Source organism: Euleptes europaea, chromosome 15, assembly GCF_029931775.1.
Source record: "Euleptes europaea isolate rEulEur1 chromosome 15, rEulEur1.hap1, whole genome shotgun sequence".
Classification (NCBI taxonomy): domain Eukaryota; kingdom Metazoa; phylum Chordata; class Lepidosauria; order Squamata; family Sphaerodactylidae; genus Euleptes; species Euleptes europaea.
In genome coordinates, this window is record NC_079326.1 from 4,840,445 (window position 1) to 4,861,063 (window position 20,619).

Here is a 20,619-nt window from a genome sequence, read left to right on the forward strand (position 1 = left end):
ATAAATGCAGAATTATTGTGGCCTGAAAGATTCTTATAGCTGCAGGGACAAATTGGTTTCCTTTTCTGTAGAAAAATTGGATACTAGCTGAAAGCTTACTCTTAAGGGCTCGCTCCCTATGTAAAGACCAGTTCATATTGTGGGGGAAAAGCAACCCCAAATATCTAAATGTTTTAACTTGTTCAATTTCCCTATCCCCAATTCTCCAGATCTCCTATTTCCATGATCTGGAGAAAACTAAGATTTTTGTTTTGGTATAATTAATGTTTAAAAATTTTTATCGCAGTAAGAAGCAAAAGCTAACAAAGCTCGCTTCAGGCCTACTCTAGTATAAGAAAGCACCACTGCGTCATCTGCATACAGCAAAATGGGAACATGGTAGGAGTTCAATTTTGGGGGATGGTTTCCCTGACTAAGCATATGAGAGGGGAGGTCTGAGAGAAATAGATTGAACAGGGCAGGGGCTAAAATGCAGCCTTGCTTCACTCCTTTGGTTACCGGGAACTTTTTGGTCAGGGACCCGTTGTTATCCACTTTAACATGACAGGTGTTAGAGAGGTGGAGTTTACGCAATAGCCATAGAAGGCGACGATCTACCAGCAATTTTTCCAATTTCTCCCAAAGGGCTAGCCTGTTAATAGAATCAAAAGAGCCCCGAAGGTCTATAAAGGCAGCATATAACTTCCCTTTAGAGAAGTGAAGGTATTTTTCAGCCAGGAAAGACAATGTGATACAGTGGTCTAAGGTCGAATGATTCGCCCCAAAACCAATTTGTTCTTTCCCTGGGAGCATTTGAGTGCTCATCCATTCAGATAGCTTTAATTGCAGATGTTTAGAGTACAATTTCCCTAGTATAGAGAATAAACTTATTGGTCGGTAGTTCTCAGGAGCTGTTGGGCTACCTTTTTTAAAAATTGGAATTATAATAGAGTTTAACCAAGAATCCTGGAGAAGCCCATATTTGTCAATAAGTGTGAATAGTCAAGCAAGGGGGTCCGCCCACCAATCCATATTGTTCTTGATTAGTTCCTCGGGTATACCGCCGGAGCCGGGAGCTTTGTTTGGTTTAAGGCTGCTTTTAAGATGGGATATCTCCTCTGGGGGGGGACAGGTGGCCATTCAGGTATATCTAGGCAATTTGGTAGTTCTCTATCGAACCCAACAGAAAGTGGGTCATTAAAAAGAGTAGTATAGTGGGAGACCCATTTCTGGGCTGATATTAAGGAATTAGAATTCCCACTGTACGCGTGTCTTGACCTAGATATCATGGTCCAAAACTCTTTATTGTTTTTACTTTTAAATGCATTGTGAAGTTGGGACCATTGCTCTAAAGAGTAGGCGTGTTTCTTACGAGTTAAGAGGACCTGGCATTCTTTCCTCAGTTCGTAGTATCTAGAGATAGGCCAATCACAAGATCCAGAACAGATTTGGCGGAACAATAAACACAGACCCTTTTTTGCATTAGCGCATTCTTTATCAAACCAAGGGCACATTGAATCAACCTTGGAGTTAACTCTGAAAGGTTGTGAGAAGCCCTCCAAATTTGTGATGAAGTCGTTATAACATAGGAGAGCCTCTGTCATGCTCTTAGCGCTAGTTTAAGATTTAGCTGAAAAGCGCTATTACTGGACAGCCACTGATTAATTTGAGTCTGACATTCAGCTGTCCACTTAATCTTTTTAAGGTTGTGATTGTTCGGGATACCCGAACAGGATGAAGAAGAGTTTTCTGGGACCAAATCAAATTTAAGAGATAGTAAAGTTGGTTGGTGGTCACTTCGGTTACCTATTGCAAAGTTAGTGATAGAGTCTTTCAGTTCCTTTGAAATGATGATATAATCCACTATGCTACAGCCACGAGGGGAAACATACGTGTATTCCCCTTGAGAGTCATATTGGCTGGAACCATTTAAAATGCCAAGGCTAAAACTTGAACATAAATCTGCCAAATATTGACTGGCCTGGTTAATGACCTGATCATTTGATTGTCTTGGAAGTAAGAAAGGAAGCAGCGTAGAATCTTCATCCACCCAATTCATGATCTTACCCAGCTTATTGTTGTTACTAACCAATCTTGCATTAAAGTCTCCACCCATAAGGAGATTGACAAATATGACTCTAGTGTTTCCCAGAGGGATTTATGTTTATCATCAGCAGTGATTGGAGGCATATACACATTGACCAATAAGATTAGGGAGTTCCTACCACCTAGGAGAGCTTGAGCGATCGGGGGCAATCATCCATTTGTCTTACCTTAAATCTAGCCAAATTATTAATCAAGCAGCATAAGCCAGCCTTTGGTCTGCCCTTTATATTAGATTTCGAGGCTGGTAGTGGTACATAGGAGGTGCTCATGGAACCAACTGTTGCTGGAAACCAGGCGGGGCCCACTGCATGAAGTAGGGGTTCCTTTGAGGAGGATTCCGCATCAGCCATTGTTGGGGCCACCACAGTTGTGGAACCGACTGAGGCTGCAACAGTATGGATCCAGGAGCCTATGTCGAAGTTGAGGGCTGAGGAGCCTGCCCTGGAACCGACGGTGTGGAGGTCGGGAGGAACATCGACTTGGCTAGCTCCAAGTCCGTCATGGAGAAGTTGGGAAAAACCACCTGGGAACCAGGAGATTCTGAGCCCAAATGAGGTGATGGAGTCCAGGGTGGTGGTGGTGTAGAGACATCCTCCAAGACTATAGGTTCCGTGGTAGATGGAACCGACAAACTAGTAGTAAGTTTAGAGCTTTTAGCAGGTTTTTCCAAATGTTTAGATTTAAACTTGGCCTTCTTACCAGAAGGTTCAAAAGAACTTTTCTTTTTCATCTTAGGTTCCGACGACTTGGAACGTGGTTTGGAACCAGGTGGAGTTGAATCCAACCGCACGGAACCCACTAGATCCGATGGAACCAATTGCTCACGCCCGGCTGAAGAAGTCGAAGCTGGCGTCTCTGAGCAAGATAACGCTTTCTAATACAGCCAAGCCTTAAGCCTGGCAGCTCTGCCATTCCGGCTTGAGGTGTAAACTGCAGACAGATATGTCAGGATGCCATTGTCAGCTCTGGGCTCACTTGACAAATCCCACAAATCAACCTCTAGGCAGGTCTTCCGTAGAAAGATGATTTATTGAGAAATATACAGCGAGTTGCAGAAATTGATGTGTAAATAAGCAAGGACACTAATGGGGGGAAACTCTAAGGGTACAGAAAATACATAATGAAAGTGAACATTCTAAAGAGTGAACATTCTGGAGGACTGGTTGCTACAGCAACCCCGATAACACTTGCTCTTCCCAGGGTAGAGCAAGACACAACAACCTCAGATCAGAATAACAGTTCGACCTTGGAACACCACCTGGCTTAACCGCTGAGTACCAGGACGGTGCCTGACAACCATATTGTTTGCTTCGCCCAAGCAACAAACACATAAGGTATGATCATCCCTATTCTAGCCTTTAAAAGCTATGTAATCTTTCCCACGGCAGGCGTGCACAGTCCCCAGTGTGGACTGCACAGAAGCAGGTAGACGAATATAGTAATTTCCAGTGAGCTATTTCCATACAACATCATTCTGGCTCTCTTTTTCTCTTAAGTAATAGCAGTATTTCTAAATTTGCACAAATTGTTTCCATCCCCAAGTTAGAAATCTTGACTGATGCAGCAGAACAGAAATGTTGAAGGTGATTGAAATGCTCTGCCCTTGCTAACAAATGAAATAATGATGAAATTAAAAGGTAAGCCATCACCTAGGTAGAGTTGTTTTTGGATTTGTGGAATAAGTGAACAGACACAGCTAATAAATAATATCTTACCAGTATGCTACCCAATCTGAGCATGAGGATAGGTGTGAATATGTGTGTGGAGGGGGAGATGTGAACGACTGAAGGCCAGGGTAAGTCGCTAAGACAGCAACCCAGGAAAACCTACAGAAATGTTCCGAGCTTCCCCAGGCTGTTCAGACATAGCACCTTCTTATTTAATACCCTATGCTCAGAGATCTCCATTTAATATAATGTACTGATTTGGAGCAGAGTTTGTGTGCAGTATATGGCACCAAAGATGACTGCATAATACATTTTAAAAACAAAAAGTTATTAAAAAGACACTCCAGTTTGTTGCAGGCAAGTGGTACAGCACTAATTCTCCTAGAAAGATGTGATATTTTCCTCACAGAATTTGCAGTTTGCCAGAAAACTTTAATCATCTCATCTTCTTCACATTATGCCCTGCAAACAGGGTTTGACATACCTTGTATTATGATCTCCCAGAAATCAGGCAAGTTTTTATCTTCCACCTTTTTTTTCAAGGCTTCCAGAAAACCATTAAAGCACTGAACCTGTGACAGCTGAAGCAAAAAAAACGACAACAAAGAGACAACACAGAGAAAAAAAAGTTACTTTGACACCAAAGTGACACGGCATTTTTAATTCCTCACAACAGTCTGCCTGAAGAGAAAGGCGGGTGGGGGGGAATGGAAGCCTTTTCAAACCACTGCACGTTCATCTGGCCTTGCATAGAATCTATCGTCTAACTTGCCTGGGAGTCACTCAAGAAATTACATTTCACAAAGCAGCATTATCTCCTTTGTGATTTGCTTGATGGGCCTGAGCAGCTGAGCAGCCATTTCTTGATGGGCCTGAGCAGCTGGGGTGAGAGACAGAGGAGGAGCTTAGAGACAGCTGTAGCTGGAGTGGCTGAAGGTAATTGCTTTGCTGTTGGCTGGTGAGGGGTGGGGCTGAGAGTATTTAAGAAGGCTCCTCTCGCTAGAGGCTGGCCTGAGCACCTGGGGTGAGAGACAGAGGAGGAGCTTAGAGACAGGGAGTCTTGAGAGGCAGTTTGTCAGGGCAGCTATCAGGCAAGTGCAGCAACGTCACTGAATAACGTCAGCAATGGATCCCAGCAGTGTGGCTAGTGAGGGAGCTGAGGCAGTAACATGCAAGGTCTGTGGCATGTTTGTATTCTTACCTGAGGGTAACAGTAATTACACTTGTGGTAAGTGTAAGTTGATAGTCCTTCTGGAGGAGAAGATACAGGGACTCGAGGCGCGCTTGTCCATGCTCCATTTTATAATGGAGGGTGAAGAGTTCATGGACAGTACGCATGAAGCACTCTTTAGGGGGCAACAGGAGGAGGAGAGTAAAGAATCTCAACAAATGGAGGTGCAAGACACACATAAGGAGGGTGCATGGAAGAATGTGACCCACAGGAATTAAACAATCAGGACTCATTCTGATCCTCTGTTGCTTAGCAATCAGTTCCAGGAACACCCCATAGATACTGATTCTGGACCTGGACCACTGGACCTGGACCACTGGAACTGGACACCCCCCCCCCAAAAAAAAAAAAACTTGAAATAAATTTCTCAGGCTCCTGCACATGAGAGGACTCGATCTTCCACTCCCCAATTAAGGAAGAGGCGTGTTCTGGTGGCTCCATAAACAGCTTTTTAAAGATTTGAGAAATAAAAAATACTCATTTAGTAAGTGGAAGGAGGGCCTTATAACCAAAGAGGAATATAAACAAATAACTAGTGCTTGTAGGGAGAGTGTTAGGAAAGCTAAAGCTCAGTATGAGCTTCGGCTAGCGAGAGATGCTAAACACAACAAAAAAGGGTTCTTTTCCTATGTACAGAGTAAGAGTAATAACAAGGACAAGATAAGCCCATTGCAGGGACTGGAAAGTGAAATTATAACAGGAGATGAAGAGAGGGCAGAACTCCTCAATTCCTACTTTTCCTCAGTCTTTTCTTGTAAGGGAAGCGGTGCTCAACATGGCTTAAACAGAACACATGATGAGGGAAAGGATTTGCAGCTGAGGACTGGCATTGGGGTAGTGCACAAACACCTAGTTTTTTAAAATGAAACAAAGTCCTCTGGGCAAGATGAATTGCATCCAAGGGTACTTAAAGAACTTGCAGATGTAATTTCTGAGCCTCTGTCCATTATTTTTGAGAATTCTTGGAGAATAGGAGAGGTGCCAGAAGACTGGAGGCAGGCAAATGTTGTCCCCATCTTCAAGAAGGGGCAAAAGGAGGATCTGGGTAACCACCGACCCATCAGCTTGACTTCTATACTAGGAAAAGTTTTTCAATAAATCATCAAACAGTCAGTCATTGAGCATTTAGAAAGGATGGATCTGATCACTAAGAGCCTGCACGGGTTTCTCGAGAATAAGTCATGTCAGACTAATCTCATCTCCTTTTTTGAGAAAGTTACTGGATCAGGGGAATGCTGTAGAGTTTATCTTGATTTCAGTAAGGCTTTTGATAAGGTTCCACATAGTATTGTAGTTGACAAATTTGGAAAATGTGGTTTAGATCCTATTACTGTTAGGTGGATCTGTAACTGGTTGACAGATTGCACCCAAATAGTGCTTGTTAAAGATTCCTTATCCACTTGGAGAGAAGTGACTAGCAGAGTTCCTCAGGGATCTGTGCTGGGCCCCTGTGCTGTTCAACATCTTTCTAAATGATTTGGATGAAGGAATAGAGGGGATGCTTATTACATTTGCAGATGATGCTGAATTGGGAGGGGTAGCAAATACGGTAGAAGACAGAGCCAAGATGCAGGATGATCTTGACAGGCTGGAGAATTGGGCTAAAACTAATAAAATGCACTTCAACAAAGATAAATGTAAAGTTCTGCATTTAGGTAGGAAAAATCAAATGCATAATTATAGGATGGGGGAGACTTGTCTGAGCAGTAGTGTGTGCGAAAAGGATCTTGGGGTCTTAGTAGACCAAACACTGAACATGAGTCAGCAAGTGTGATGCGGTAGCTAAAAAGGCAAATGCGATCTTGGGCTGTATCAACAGAAGTATAGTGTCTAGATCACGCAAAGTGATAGTATCACTTTACTCTGCTCTGGTTAGACCTCAACTAGAGTACTGTGTTCAGTTTTGGGCACCACAATTTAAGAAAGATGTAGACAAGCTGGAACGTGTCCAGAGGAGGGCAACAAAGATGGTGAGGGGTCTGGAGACCAAGTCCTATGAGGAAAGGTTGAAGGAGCTGGGTATATTTAGCCTGAAGAGGAGAAGACTGAGAGGGGATATGATAACCATCTTCAATTACTTGAAGGGGTGTCATATAGAGGAGGGTGCCGAGTTGTTCATTTTCTAACAGAGCGGTTCCTCAGTGGAACAGGCTTCCTCGGGAGGTGGTAAGCGCTCCTTCCCTGGAGGTTTTTAAGAAGAGGTTAGATGGCCATCTGTCGGCAATGCTGATTCTATAACCTTAGGCAGATGATGAGAGGGAAGGCATCTTGGCCATCTTCTGGGAATGTAGTAGGGGTCACTGGGGGTTTGGGGGGGAGGTAGTTGTGAATTTCCTGCATTGTGCAGGGGGTTGGACTAGATGACCCTGGTGGTCCCTTCCAACTATGATTCTATGTTATTTATGGATGGCACAGATTCCTTTTTGTCTAACAGGTCACAGATATTGTCTTTCCACATCAGAAAGAAACCCCAGTAGAACCTGCTCTGCATACTCTGAATGGGTTAAAATACTAAAATATACATTTTGAATGCATTTTTAAATCTCTAGCTAGCACACCCCAGTAGAACCTGCTCTGCATACTCTGAATGGGTTAAAATACTAAAATATACATTTTGAATGCATTTTTAAATCTCTAGCTAGCACACCATTAAGTTTCCTTCTATGCATCCTTTGAGACTAGATCAACTTATAGTCTCACACATTTTTAATACTAGGGAGGGGACACGTCAAATCCCAACATACAGCAGTGACTTGTTTTAATAATCAGAGTTACCTTAACAGCTTCCTCTCTGAAAACTTTTATGCAATTGATGCTCTTCATATAGTACAGTTCTCTGTTTTCCAAAAACTGGTGAATGTGATTTATCAGCTGCTGACTGACTGAAGACAAAGGCACACACAGATTAGTGGAATTATTCAGAAGGTAATCATTGCCCATCTCACGCAAACTGAGTGATGTATTACAACATTGCTTAAAACAAACAAAACCTCTACATTAGACATGGACCAGGGGAGAGCTGTAGCTCCAGAACTGTGTCTCATCTACCAACACTGTGTGCCATCTGTTCCTATTGGCAGCAGAGGATAGGACTCACAATAATGGGTTTAAATTGCAGGCAGAGAGGTACTAGCTGGATATTAGGAAAAATTTGTTGTAAGAGTCATTTAACAGTGGAGTCAGCTACCTATGGAGGTGGTGAGCTTCCCCTCACTGGCAGTCTTTAAACAGAGGCTGGACAAACACTTGTCAGGGATACTCTAGGCATTGAGCAGGGGGTTGGACTAGATAACCTGCATGGCCCCTTCCAACTCTATGATTATATGAGTCTATCATGAGCTACATCTCCAACAAACAAATGAGGTTTGTGCCAGGATGGATTTGATTTAAATCACTAGTCAGTAAGACTTGATTTAAATCATGCTTTTTAACAGAAAGACTCATTCTTGCTGGTATAATAATATTTACAACCAGATGAAGGTTTCATTTTTGGAATAATAAATTTTCAGAGTAGTTTTTAGTTATATCAAAAATTACTGATTTGGTTATACCAGTGGTTGGCAAACTCATTAGTCAACAGAGCCAAATATCAACAGTACAACGATCGAGATTTCTTTTGAGAGCCAAATTTCTTAAATATAAACTATATAGGTAGGTACACTGTTTATTAACTTAATAAACTTTAATTAAAGTTTTAAGTCTTAATTAAACTATAGGTACACTGAATAAAGCTTGATATCATACTTAATAGTGATCTTATTTATTGATAAAAATTAAATTTTAAGTAAGGTATCCATATTAAAATTAAATCATGACAATGCCTGACAAACACTGTAAATTTTCCCCATCTGCATTCGCAAAACTCTGCAGGGGGGGCTTATTGTTGAGTTTTGAGAATCTGGATGGGGAAAATGTGCATCTGAGTGGCAAATCCAAGGCAAAACCTCCCATTCATAAATGGCCAATAACCCCCCATGCAGAGTTTTGAGAATCTGGATGGGGAAAATGTGCATCTGAGTGGCAAATCCAAGGCAAAACCTCCCATTCATAAATGGCCAATAAGCCCCCATGCAGAGTTTTGAGAATCTGGATGGAGAAAATGTGCATGAATCAAACATGGCTCCCCCCCCCCCCGGGCCCCAACCTCCTCCTCCTCGCCGCCTGGGCTCCTTCCTTCCTTCCCTCCCCGTCCGCCCTGCCAACCGCCCGTCCGCCCCTCCTCAGCGCCTCTGCCTCCGAGGAGGAGGAGGAAGAAGAGGAGGATGAAGGCGGAGGGGCGTCCTCCCCCCTCCCCTCTCGCTGGCGTTCTCCAGCGGCGGAAGGGAAGGGCAGGCCACGAGGGTGACGCGCTGGATTTTGCAGTTGAGGAAGGTGTGTGTGTGCTGGATCGGCCTCCCTCCCTCTCCCCGGTGCTTGGGCCAGCACGTTGCAAAGACCCGCCCCCCCAGGCGCAGTGGCGGCGGCTCTGGGCTGGCGGAAAGGCGGCGAACTTTGGAGGGACTTCTGTGTGCGCGCAGAGCCCGGCCGGGGAAGGGACGCCAGGCTCTCCTCCGCCGTGCTGCGCAGCCCTGATCCTCCGCCGAAGGAAACCAGCCCCCCCCCCGCGCCCTCTGCGCCCGGGGAAGGTGGCTTCTCTCAGGTGGGCGGCCGCGATCCTGCAGCCCAGAGCCGCACTCAAGGGGCCAAAGAGCCGCATGCGGCTCGGGAGCTGCGGTTTGCCGACCACTGGGTTATACTGTTAGAAATACATAGACAGATAATTATGAAATTATTGCGAGGAAGAGGAACTCACCTACCTAGTCCTACTCAGCTTTATAAAATTTAGTAATTTATTTGATGTTGGGAAAAAATATCACAGGTTCTAGCAAAGGGCCTTGTTCCTCTATGGGCCTCTGAATGCTTTCCCTCTGTGCCAGTCTTGCCAATTTCAGTACTCATCTCTGTGGTTAGATACATGGGGTTTGTTCAGATACCATTCTCCTCCATCCTTCCCGTGGAATGATGAAATCAAGACTTGCATTCTTCTTCCACAACCCTTATAACTTCACACAGAAGATAATTCCCGGAAGAGGCCTGAAGGAACCTACATAGCCTCCTATGATTTTTGGAGATCTAGGTTTGTTTTAAACTATAAACCTTCCCCTCAGTTACCAGGTGTTCTAAAGGTAGCAAGTGTATAGGCTTTGGGTTCGCTGCTGTGAGGTAAATTTTGTGGTGCACAAGGATATTATGGAGATCACTGAGGCAGGATTAGTATATAAACAAGAAGATTTGTTTACAGGTTGGTTTCAAGGAACAGGTCAGCAGCACAGGTGTCCAGGTAGACAAAGGAGAAACCCGGCTGAGACACATAAATTTAAATTAGTTATGGCTTCAGAGAGTAGTTAGAATATCCTTTAGTGCTTTCAGGCACAAACAGGTTTTTGCTGACTAGCCACTAGGTTGGATCCACATAGGATCCCACCCATACCAGTCTGCCCTTTCCCAAGTGTCAAACTGAAGGGTACAAGGGCTGATCATTACCAGAGACAAGCCTAATAATTGGGTACCCTATTATCTCCCAGAGATAGATAAACCACTCTGCCACACTAGCAAGCAGGGCTACCCTTCACACTCTCTGTTCTTTCACTCAGCCAGACCTGAGCTATCACTCTCTCTTCCTGAGGCAGAACTAATTCCCTCCTGTGATTCCCTCCAACATTTCATCCCCCTCTCAAAGGTGACTGGATGCTGGAGCAGTGCTCCTATAGGCTCAGCAGAGTGGCTATTCATCCCTTCAGGGGCAGGACAGCCTCCTGTCTGTCACTATTCCCAAACCAGGAAATCATCTGTTCAGGATCACAGTGTGCTACCCACAGGGAAACTGCTGGTAAGCTTCATCCACTCCAAAGTACAAGCCTTTAAATTCCCATTCCACATTTTTCTCTTTAACAGTGAGCACTATCAGGCTTCATACCACTGAAACTAGGTGACTGAGCTCAATAGAGAGGTGTCCATAACATTCCCTTAGTTATGACACTGTAGTAAAAGCATGGTGACTGGCTCCAGACAGAATATTTCTATATTGCCTGAACTAGAATGATTTTCCACCTACTGACATATTTAACTGGTTACTCGTATTTACAAATGGACATAGACCTTCTCAGAAATTTGAGGTTTCTTTCCACAGTGTTACTCTTGCTGTTAAAATATTTTTGGTATAGTACTCAAAATGCTTATCTTTCAAATATTCACAGTAGATATGCAGCATATAAACAAATGGGAAATAAAACATGTCTAGAACATTAAAAGGAGGTTATGGTTTAATTTTAAGTCTCACGGTACTCAGAATTCTAACACCTTTCTCAATTTTCAGTCACTTTTCTAAATGCATTATCTTCCACTTGTAAAAACCAGGAGATGATCCCAAGAATGGATCTTCAGGCTTGAGAGCCTCATTGTCAGAGCAGACCACATGAGCAACATACCGATATGCCTCCTTCTGGACCTAAAAATATTAATTCTCTACAAGCATGCAGGAATAATCATTGCAGAAAGTTGGCTGATTTACAAAATATGAGCTGATGCTTTTTCAGCTGAGCATTCTGAATCTCACAGGAACTTTCAAATGTAGCTTAAAAAAAACACCACTTACCTTCCTTGAAGTTAACATTCTTCTGCCTCACCAAAACTCTGAAGTTTTCTGTTGGATTAACACTTCCAACCTACAAAATAATCCAGCCAGTATTACATCAACTACTACACTTGTTGGTGCTATTTTAAAGCAAAGTTGGAATTTCACAGGCTATTTTCTCTCCTTAAGGAATCCATTCAGTCTTGGGGTACTCCTTAAGCTGAACGAGGAGAATTTATTTATTTAATTTCTCTCCAATGGGGACCCAAAAAAGGCTTATAACAACATTCGCCCCTCCTCCATTTTATCTTGGTAGCCAGAGAGCTTCTGTGGCAGAGTGGGGATTCAAACCTGGATCTCCCAAATCCTACTTTCAGACTATAACCATTAAACCACAGTGATTCTCAAAACAGATATTACACATTAGCAGGTGCAATTCTGCTAGTTCTATTTAAAAAACACTCAAAAAGAAAAGTAAAAACTCTTGTTAAAAACTGGCAGCAGACTTTGAAACCTCCATAACTATTGACAGTAACAGCTCTTGCTTCAATATTAAAATGAAAATTCCTTCTCCAATGATTTAACTGCTGAGTTGTTACAACATGCTTTTGAACATTCAAACTGCTCAGAAGTTTAAACAATAAAGCCTGCCTACAGACTACACCCAGGGACAAGAGAGGAGAAAGCAGCTTTATGACGATGGTGATCAAATGCGAGACCCCATGTGTGAAGCAGTTATGAGAAGGATATGAGCAGGGATAATTTGAATGGGGAAACAAACACATGAGAAGGAGGTTGCGCAGGGATAATTTGAATGGGGAAACAAACACATGGAGGAGGAGGAGGAGGAGGAAGAGTTGGTTTTTATATGCCTACTTTATCTTTTAAGGAGAATTAGACAAGCTTGAAATCTCCTTCCCATCCCCACAACAAACACCTTGTGAGGTAGGTGGGGCTGAGAAAGTTCTGAGAGAACTGTCATTAGCCCAAGGTCACCAAGCAGGCTTCATGTGTAGGAGTGGGGAAACCAACCCAGTTTTCCAGATTAGAGTCCACTGCTCCAAACCACTACACCATGCTGGCTTACAAAAATTTTATCTGTGAATTCTCAAAGGTCTATAATTGTGGCAACACCGATGATGAGTTTCTCAAACAAATAAGGGCTACTTTAGATACTATGAAATTCCTATATGAAAAAAACACTTAAGTGTAACAAAAGAACTTTGTAAGAGTCATAACATGCGACAATTGCAAGCAACTGGACCTTCCTAATGTGCATAATACCACATCGCACACTGTGGATTGTCTTTTCCATACAAAAATGTAAATTTGAAGAGGCCCCGAATTTCCAGCATCCCACAGGATGTTGCTTTTTTTTAACCAGAACTGCATTGCATTTATTCTCTCCATTAAACTACATGTAAAATAATTCCATCTGTTTAGAATATTTATAGACTGTCTTTTCCAACACAGTGTGAAATGTGCCTTCAGATATACGTACAGCTCATTCCTGAGGTTGGGGGCCGAATGGGCTCAGGAGACCCGCAGGAGCTTATGCCAGCATTAGGGGGACTTGCATTGTCCACAGTGCATATGGAGCTACGCTGGCGGTGGGAGTCTGTGGCCGGCGATGGCGTGGTTGAGGCAGTGCAAGCTCTGCACCAGCGCCATTGAGATGCAGAGGCGGCCGTCCCCTGAAGGGGAGTTCCTGGGGGCGTTTCGAGCACTAGGACCATTCCAAAGCACTTCCCCCAGAGGAACACCCACTTTTGACGGCGCAGTTATTCCAGGTATTAGCCTGGTGCAGCCCACTGAGCCCCATGCAGTCTCCTCCGCGACCGGGCCAGTCGGCCAGTGAGCACCCCACCCACCTTGCTCTGGCAGCTGTGGAATCCGACTAGGTTGCTGGCCAATGGTTGAGGGCAGGAAGTGGACGCAACCCCGGGGGGGAGGGGCTTGGCTGGGCAGAAAATCCTTCAAAAGCGGCACAAGCCAGATCCACATCTGACAGGTTAGCCTTGCTTGGCGCAGCATGCTGCCAGGGCGCTACCCGAAGTGGGGACTGCAATTTTTCCGCCTCTCCCCATTTCCCGAGGCGACCTATGAAGGGGCTTCCCCTTGACAATGGGGATGTGGCGAGGTTCCCTCGAGTCATCCTGGTGGACTTGGTGCATGGGTGGAGATGCTGCCACTGGTGACAGGAGCCTCGGCTGCTGCCACATCCGACACGTGAATCGGGAGCAACTCTGCTCTGTGTTCAGGAGAGGACCCCTCAACAGGCCTCAAGCCGACTTGACTGGCCCTTTAATTTCTCTGTGTGTGTATTGCAGATGCCGTGGGCAAGATCGTGAGGAGGTGACTTCACCAGTGGGGAGGAGATACAGATGGCATATGACCCTCCTGGAGCCCTTGCCAGGCACCACCCCACCCACCACCAAGGATCTCGGGGCCTTTGTCCCGTGCGCACCCAGCCTGGCCAAGGTGCAGTACTGCCCCTCAGACTGCGATGAAGATCCTCGCAAATCATCTGGATGGCAGCCCTGTCCAGTTGGAATCGGTCAAGGCAATCACTGCCCAACAGATGAAGAGAGCTGATGTGCTCATGGTACCTGCGGGCCTGCCTCTGGCGACAACGCCGAAAGCCCACCCACAAATAAAGAGCAGGTAACAGATGGACCATTCGCAAACAGGTAAGAGTCGGGGCGGGAAAGACTAGGCACAGTCTGGTTTGGAACAGATGGCCACAGCTGCCCTCTCGTCCAGCCATGGGCAAAGGGCTGGTGGGGAGTTGGTGGGCAGGCTGCTGCCTTTCAGATGACCAGACCTGTATGGAGGGGCCAGACAATAGCGGCAGAACGGTGCCCTCTCACACATGCCACAGCTGCACGGAGCCAAGGTCGCAGAAGAGTGCATGCAGGCCTTATCTCCCAACTGGCCTTTCTGGCCCAGCCCCACCCCCCTCCCAGCCAACCCAAGAACATGGCAGAGACCTCCCCATCTTGGAGGCTGCCATGCCAAAGGCCCGACTGGACCAACACAGGAAAAGTGCTGCTCTTTGGCATAGTTGCCAAGAATGCCTCCATCACCATCCCCCAGGTGAAACGCAGGCAGTTTTGGGAGGATGTGGCCAGGCAGGTGTCCACCCTCAGCCACGCAGCCTGGACAGGAGTCTTGTGCCAGAAATGATGGAATGACTTCTATGGCTGGACAAAGAAGTGGGTGTGGCGTCTCATGGCACAATGGGCCACCTTTGAGCACACTCTTGCGACAGGCCTAGAGGGGCCAGACTGTGTTTAGGGCTATCATTCCCGCAGTCTCGTTCATGGGCAAAGGTGTGGAGGTCCTGAACAGTAAGTGAGATGGCAGGGCAGGACCCTCACAGCCCCCCTCCTCTGGCCGACCTGATCCTCACCCCACGTTCTTGCAGCACACAACTTCCAGGACAATCCCCAGGAATTGCCTCTGTCACGTGGTAGCTAGGCAAGCTCTGGCTCCCTGAGCAGGCACCACAGCCAGGCTCTCTCGAGTCATGACATGGCCCCCAGCGACCTGGATCCCTGCGAGGGTGGATCGGTGCAGAGCAGGACTGGGCCTATGTAAGGGCCACCCTGCAGCCCCGAGGAGGGACTAAGAGGGTCCTGTGAGGAGCTGATGGAGCTCACCCTGCATATCGTCCTGGACCGCGACCCATGTCCCACGGAGCCACAGCAACCAGGTAAGAGCAGGGCCACTCCAGGGAGGGTGACCGCTGAAAGGAGGGCCATGCTTGATTGGACTCCTCTCTCTGCAGGTGTGGCGCCTATGTCCGTGACCTTCGAGGCTCCAGTCATCCAGCATCTCCAATCCCTCGGGCCAAGGGAGCGTCAAGCCGAGGCCAGGAAGGCGGTCCTGCAATCATTGGGCATAGCCTCCCTGCCCGCCCCAGGGGGGCACCCCCAATCTCACCTGTCGCCTCCACCAGGTCTCCGGGGAGGGGAACTGGAGGGGACAGGCCACCCCCGAGAGCCCCGAACCCCCCCCACACACACACACAGGGAGCCATGCACTGAGGCCTAGAGACTGGAACCCTCCCCACCCCTCGAGGGGGAGGGGGTGCGCCCCTGGACCTCGAGCTTGCAGCTCCAGGCCCGTGCAACCCATTAACCCAACCTTCTCCTCCATGTGGGCAGCCATAGAGAGGGAGCGGCTGGAGGCCCAGCGAGAGTGGCAAAAGACCACTGATCGGGCAGTCTACTGAATGGAGACGCTGGCGGCTCAGGAGACCGCCTCCAGAGGCCATCAGTCAACCATGCTTGGTCTAACCCAGACCATCGCAGAGGGGCAGACACTAGAGCTGGGGGCCCTGGAGACCGACTCGCACTCAGGCTGCTCCCTCCTTCCCTCACCAGGCTGTAGGTGGCCCACCCCACCCCACCGGCTGAGATGTTAGCCTCCCATTTTCATGGGCCCCAAATCTGGGGGTCGCGAGGTCACTTGAGCCTGGGGAGAGGGCCAGAGGGGAGATTATTGAGGAGTTGTCTGGGCGGCAAGCCACCATTGGCCCACATGGGTCAGGAAGACTGGAGAGGCATGCCCAGCCCGTCCCAACACAAGCGGATGTACTGACGGGAGGTGTCCTGTTTGGCCCCTTCCAGCCCAGCCCCACCACTCCGCCCCCCCCTTCCCACTAGTATACACTGAGGGGGCGGGGATATCTGGCAGCCGTCGCTGCCCACGCCTTCCCACTTCCGGTCCACACTCCTCCCTGCCATGAGGCCGCTCCACCGGCTGTCGGCCTCAAAGATCTGAGGGCTCCAGCTCCGCCCAGCCTTCATGGCAGCGTTGCCCCGCTGTCAAGCAGCGACCATTTATTTTTGCAATTCACACTATTTTCCTCACCATCCCACGCTATTCCAAACCCCTTAGGAGCCTGCCCGCCTGCACTGTTGCTGTGCCCCTCCCCGGTGCAAATCCCTGACCCTCAGGAATGGTCTGTTTATTGATTTAAATTGTGGTCATATACTGAAGGACAGCATATGTTTGACAGTGCTTTAGAAGTATCAGGAACAAAAGAAAACATAGAATGAACACACCCACTGTTAAAGAGGTTCCATTTTTGAGCTTGTAATCTATAAATAATCTGGTAATAGCAGAATCTCCAGCCAATCCATTTTATTGACATTGGGATCCTGCAATATGCCTTCCTCCAAGTGAACAACTTGTGAAATCTTTACTTCTTTTTTATTTCCAGATAAACTCTTGTTTCTTTATGGTTGTGATCCTAAGTGCATTTATGTGACAATAAAGTTTAGTGAATCTTACTTGCAAGTAAGTGTGTTTATTATGATCATGAAGCAGATGTGGCTCATTCACCTGGATTTCAATGAATGAAACCTGTTTCAGTTTAGTAGCACTAAGGATCACCAAAGTTGCTGCTCCTAAAATCTGCCAAGTTCTCAGGTCACGGAGACATTGTTCACAAAAGTGGACGACTGGCGTGTGAAGGGGGAAGACATCAACAGCAAGTAATGTGTGAACCGGTCTGGACCATTCTAGGGTGTTGTTGCTTTTTTGGATCTTAGAATTATGGTAGAAAACAATGAGTCAAGTTCCTATGGAGCAATATGGCCACTGTAAGGAGCATGCAACCTTCCCCTCATTTTGCGCAATTGGAAGCTAACTCAACTCCTCGCTTCCTCCCTTTCAGTCTTCCTGCTGGATGATTATATGGGAGAGAAAAGTGGTCAGTGAAGCCACTAGAAAGATACACTAAAGAGTAGTTCAGATACTGCAATGCTCCTGCTTTCATTCTCTGATTCTAACTCTATCAGGGAGTGATGCTCTTAGCACTGTAGCCAATCTAACCTATTCTGCTGACAACAACTTTTTCACTAAAGGTACTTACTGTGGTGACTTTGCCTTCAGCAAGGTTTTCAATGTTGAAGTCACCTTCATCATCTTCAGTTTTTGCCTTTTTAACATTGGACCGATCTTCACTACTGGAATCGGACAAAGTAAAGAATATATCAATCTGAAGGAATTGGCGGGGGAGTAAACAACGATAATGAACACAGCAATTTACATCAGAAGCACATGTTCTGTGAAGACATGTTCAGGAGTGCCATTTCACTCATGTAACTTCTGACAAATTATCCCTTGTTTCGGTCAGAGAGGACTACCAGCAGAACATAAATGATCAGATCACCCTGAAAGATGGGATGCCCACCAGAGTTATGATTTGGACCAGATGTTCCTCTGCCCAATGTCAAATACCTACCACCCATTTGCTGACAAAGCACCTTGCTAACTTAACATAGCAACTTATCATTTTTATGATATTTTGCGTTCATACCAGATTCTATATAATGATATAATTAACTTGAGAGATAATGGAAATTCAACAATGAAAGAAGAAATCTATTTACCTTTCCAATATAATTTGCTAGTTCCCGTCTTGAAACTGAAACTATTAAGTATCTAACCCATCTTCTTGATCAGTGTACATAAGAGCTTGATAAACTTCCACTCACAGCTGCTAAGTACTCACTAGACAAATCCCAATTAAGTATGCAAGACCTCTCCTTGCAGAACGACCTTTTGAAACAGCTTTCAAACGGCAAGATAAACTTTCAACAAGATATAGTGTCATTTTCTATATCTTGTACTTACACATGGCCTGAGAAGGCTGCAACCTGATTCAATATTACCATAGAAGCATCGGAACTGCCTACCTGTGGATGGACCAATCCCACACCATTCTGCCTAATAGTTACTAGACGACCATGTTGGGGGCGGGGGGGGGGCTGAACATCAGTTATTTACACATGCCAGTGTTGTCAGCCCTTTTGCAGATGAAGAAAACATTCCCTTCACTGGGTACATGATTCTTCCATTCAGACATTTATCAGAATGATGTAGAACAGGAAAGTGGCAGCCATAATTGTTAACTTGTGTCACCTGCCATAATATGTCAAACAAGATACATGTTTGTATAACAAGAAATGAATATATCAGGTGTGTCTTTACACATTTAGTCTGCCCCCACCTTGAAGATTTAGGGGAGGAAACCATAAGGAGGCTGAACCTCATAAACAGATGATCCCAATGTAAACTCACTTGTCTTTGAAGATACTCTGAGCTGTCTTCTGCTCTTTTATTTTGCCCACATCGTTCAAGGGGAAAAGTCCTTTCAGTTTTTGAAGAGGGACCTGGCATCTCTCCATTACTTCTTGGGGTGTCTCCAGCATGTCTATGAGGTGCTTTTCAATAGGAGGCAGAGGTGCATCAGGATGGAAGGCCTTATGCTGCAGGCACTGGGGGCAGAATACAAGAGTCACTATATACATCTAGCTCACTTTAGCTTCTAGTGCCCAAAAACACTTCTCACAAATGGTGGAAAGTTGCCCTCAAGTCACAGCCACCTTATGGTGACCCTGTAGAGTTTTCAAGGCAAGAGGTGAATGGAGGTGATTTGGCATTGGCCTGCCTCTGTAGAGCAACCCTGGATTTCCCTTGGTGGTCTCCGATAAAAGTACTAACCAGGGCTGAACCTGCTTAACTTTTGAGATCTGATGAGATCCGGCTAGCCTGGGCCATCCAGATCAGGGTTTTCATGAGTACAGCAGAAATTTAAATATTTGAACACTTTTAGCATAAAAGGTAACCAGGCTTAACATATTGTAAGTATACTCACCATATATATATTGTAAGAATATATACTCAACATATAAAATCTCCCACATAAACTTGTGATAACCTGACCTGCATAGCCCCAGGCTAGCATGATTTCATCAGATCTCAGAAGCTAAGCAGGGTCGGCCCTGGTCAGTATTTGGGTGGGAGACCACCAAGGAATACCAGGGTTGTGACGTGGAGGAAGGCAATGGCAAACCTCTTCTGTTAAGTTTCTTGACTCAACCCCCCCCCCCCGGAGTCACTCTCAGTCAGCTGTGACTTGACAGCACACACAAAAATTTGATGAATTTGCCAAAAGCACAACTGATATCAGTACAAATACCAGAATTTCAAGATCCTAAACTAATGCAACTAAAAAATGAAACCTTAATTTTGTTTTTTTTAAAAACCAATTACCATTGTTGAGCACACAAAATAGAGAAAAGCATCCCACATTAAAGTAGAAAGTGGGCGTTCCCTCCACATTGCCTCTCAGAATGTGTAGTTTTTCTACAGTAAATTCTAAGATGCACTCCAGCATTTTCTGTACTGAAATGCTGAATTATTTTATGCTGCCCATATATTTTCTGTGAGACTGCATTAAATAAGTGATAACAATCACATATAGGTTATCTGGCATTGAAGCAGGTGGATGGTGGAGGAGGTAAGCTACATCCTTTAAGCAGCTGCATTCCTTGCTTTTTGGTAACACAAACACAGCACAATGGTCCCTGAGACCCAAAAGGCAGTAGCTGAAATGACTGGAAAAGTCTTGCTTTATTTCTATTCTGCATGTTCACTTGGATAATTTCTTACTGTAAAAACAACAGGGTGAGATATTCGGTTACCAGCAAGAGCCCTAGGTCTTACTGTAGTATGATAATTATCCCCTGTAACATTACAGAGACTTGCACTGAACAATCTTTCAAAAGTATAGCTTGTGAAACACTGGACAGCTAGAACGTTCCCTAAGTTTCATTATGCCAGAGAGAGAAACTCCTCTGCTCAAACTCTTGATAATATAAAATTAATCTTTTGGACGTGAGTCCTGTTTTTCTCTTTTAAGCGACCCACAACTGAACAAGACATCTGTAGAATCTTTTATCTTTTATTATACAAAGAAGAGTTTTTTATTAAGACATTTAAATAATAAAGATAATTATTACCACAGAAACCGTGGAAATGCAGGGGTAACAAGATCAGAGTTTCTAGCATTATTTATTCATATTATAATTGATTATAATTGTTTAAAACGTATCAAATTGTATTAATTGTATTAAAACGTATTTTAGCTATTTGTCTCTGCTTTTAGGAATTATAAAAAAAGACCCAAACTACCCAATGCTCACCAAGGTCATTTATGCATGGGA

The 20,619-nt window shown here is 45.3% G+C and overlaps 1 protein-coding gene across 1 annotated transcript in view; it reads right to left on the minus strand.

Moving 5' to 3' along the window:
* Positions 1–20,619, minus strand: part of XRCC5 (X-ray repair cross complementing 5) — a 95,069-nt gene that overhangs the window by 26,968 nt on the left and 47,482 nt on the right. The window contains exons 16-20 of the mRNA XM_056861623.1: positions 18,692–18,888; positions 17,481–17,574; positions 11,618–11,687; positions 7,759–7,865; positions 4,237–4,333 (exon numbers count right to left, since the gene is read on the minus strand). Of these exons, the coding sequence (XP_056717601.1) occupies positions 4,237–4,333; positions 7,759–7,865; positions 11,618–11,687; positions 17,481–17,574; positions 18,692–18,888 (565 nt within the window). The remainder of the gene's footprint in view (positions 1–4,236; positions 4,334–7,758; positions 7,866–11,617; positions 11,688–17,480; positions 17,575–18,691; positions 18,889–20,619) is intronic.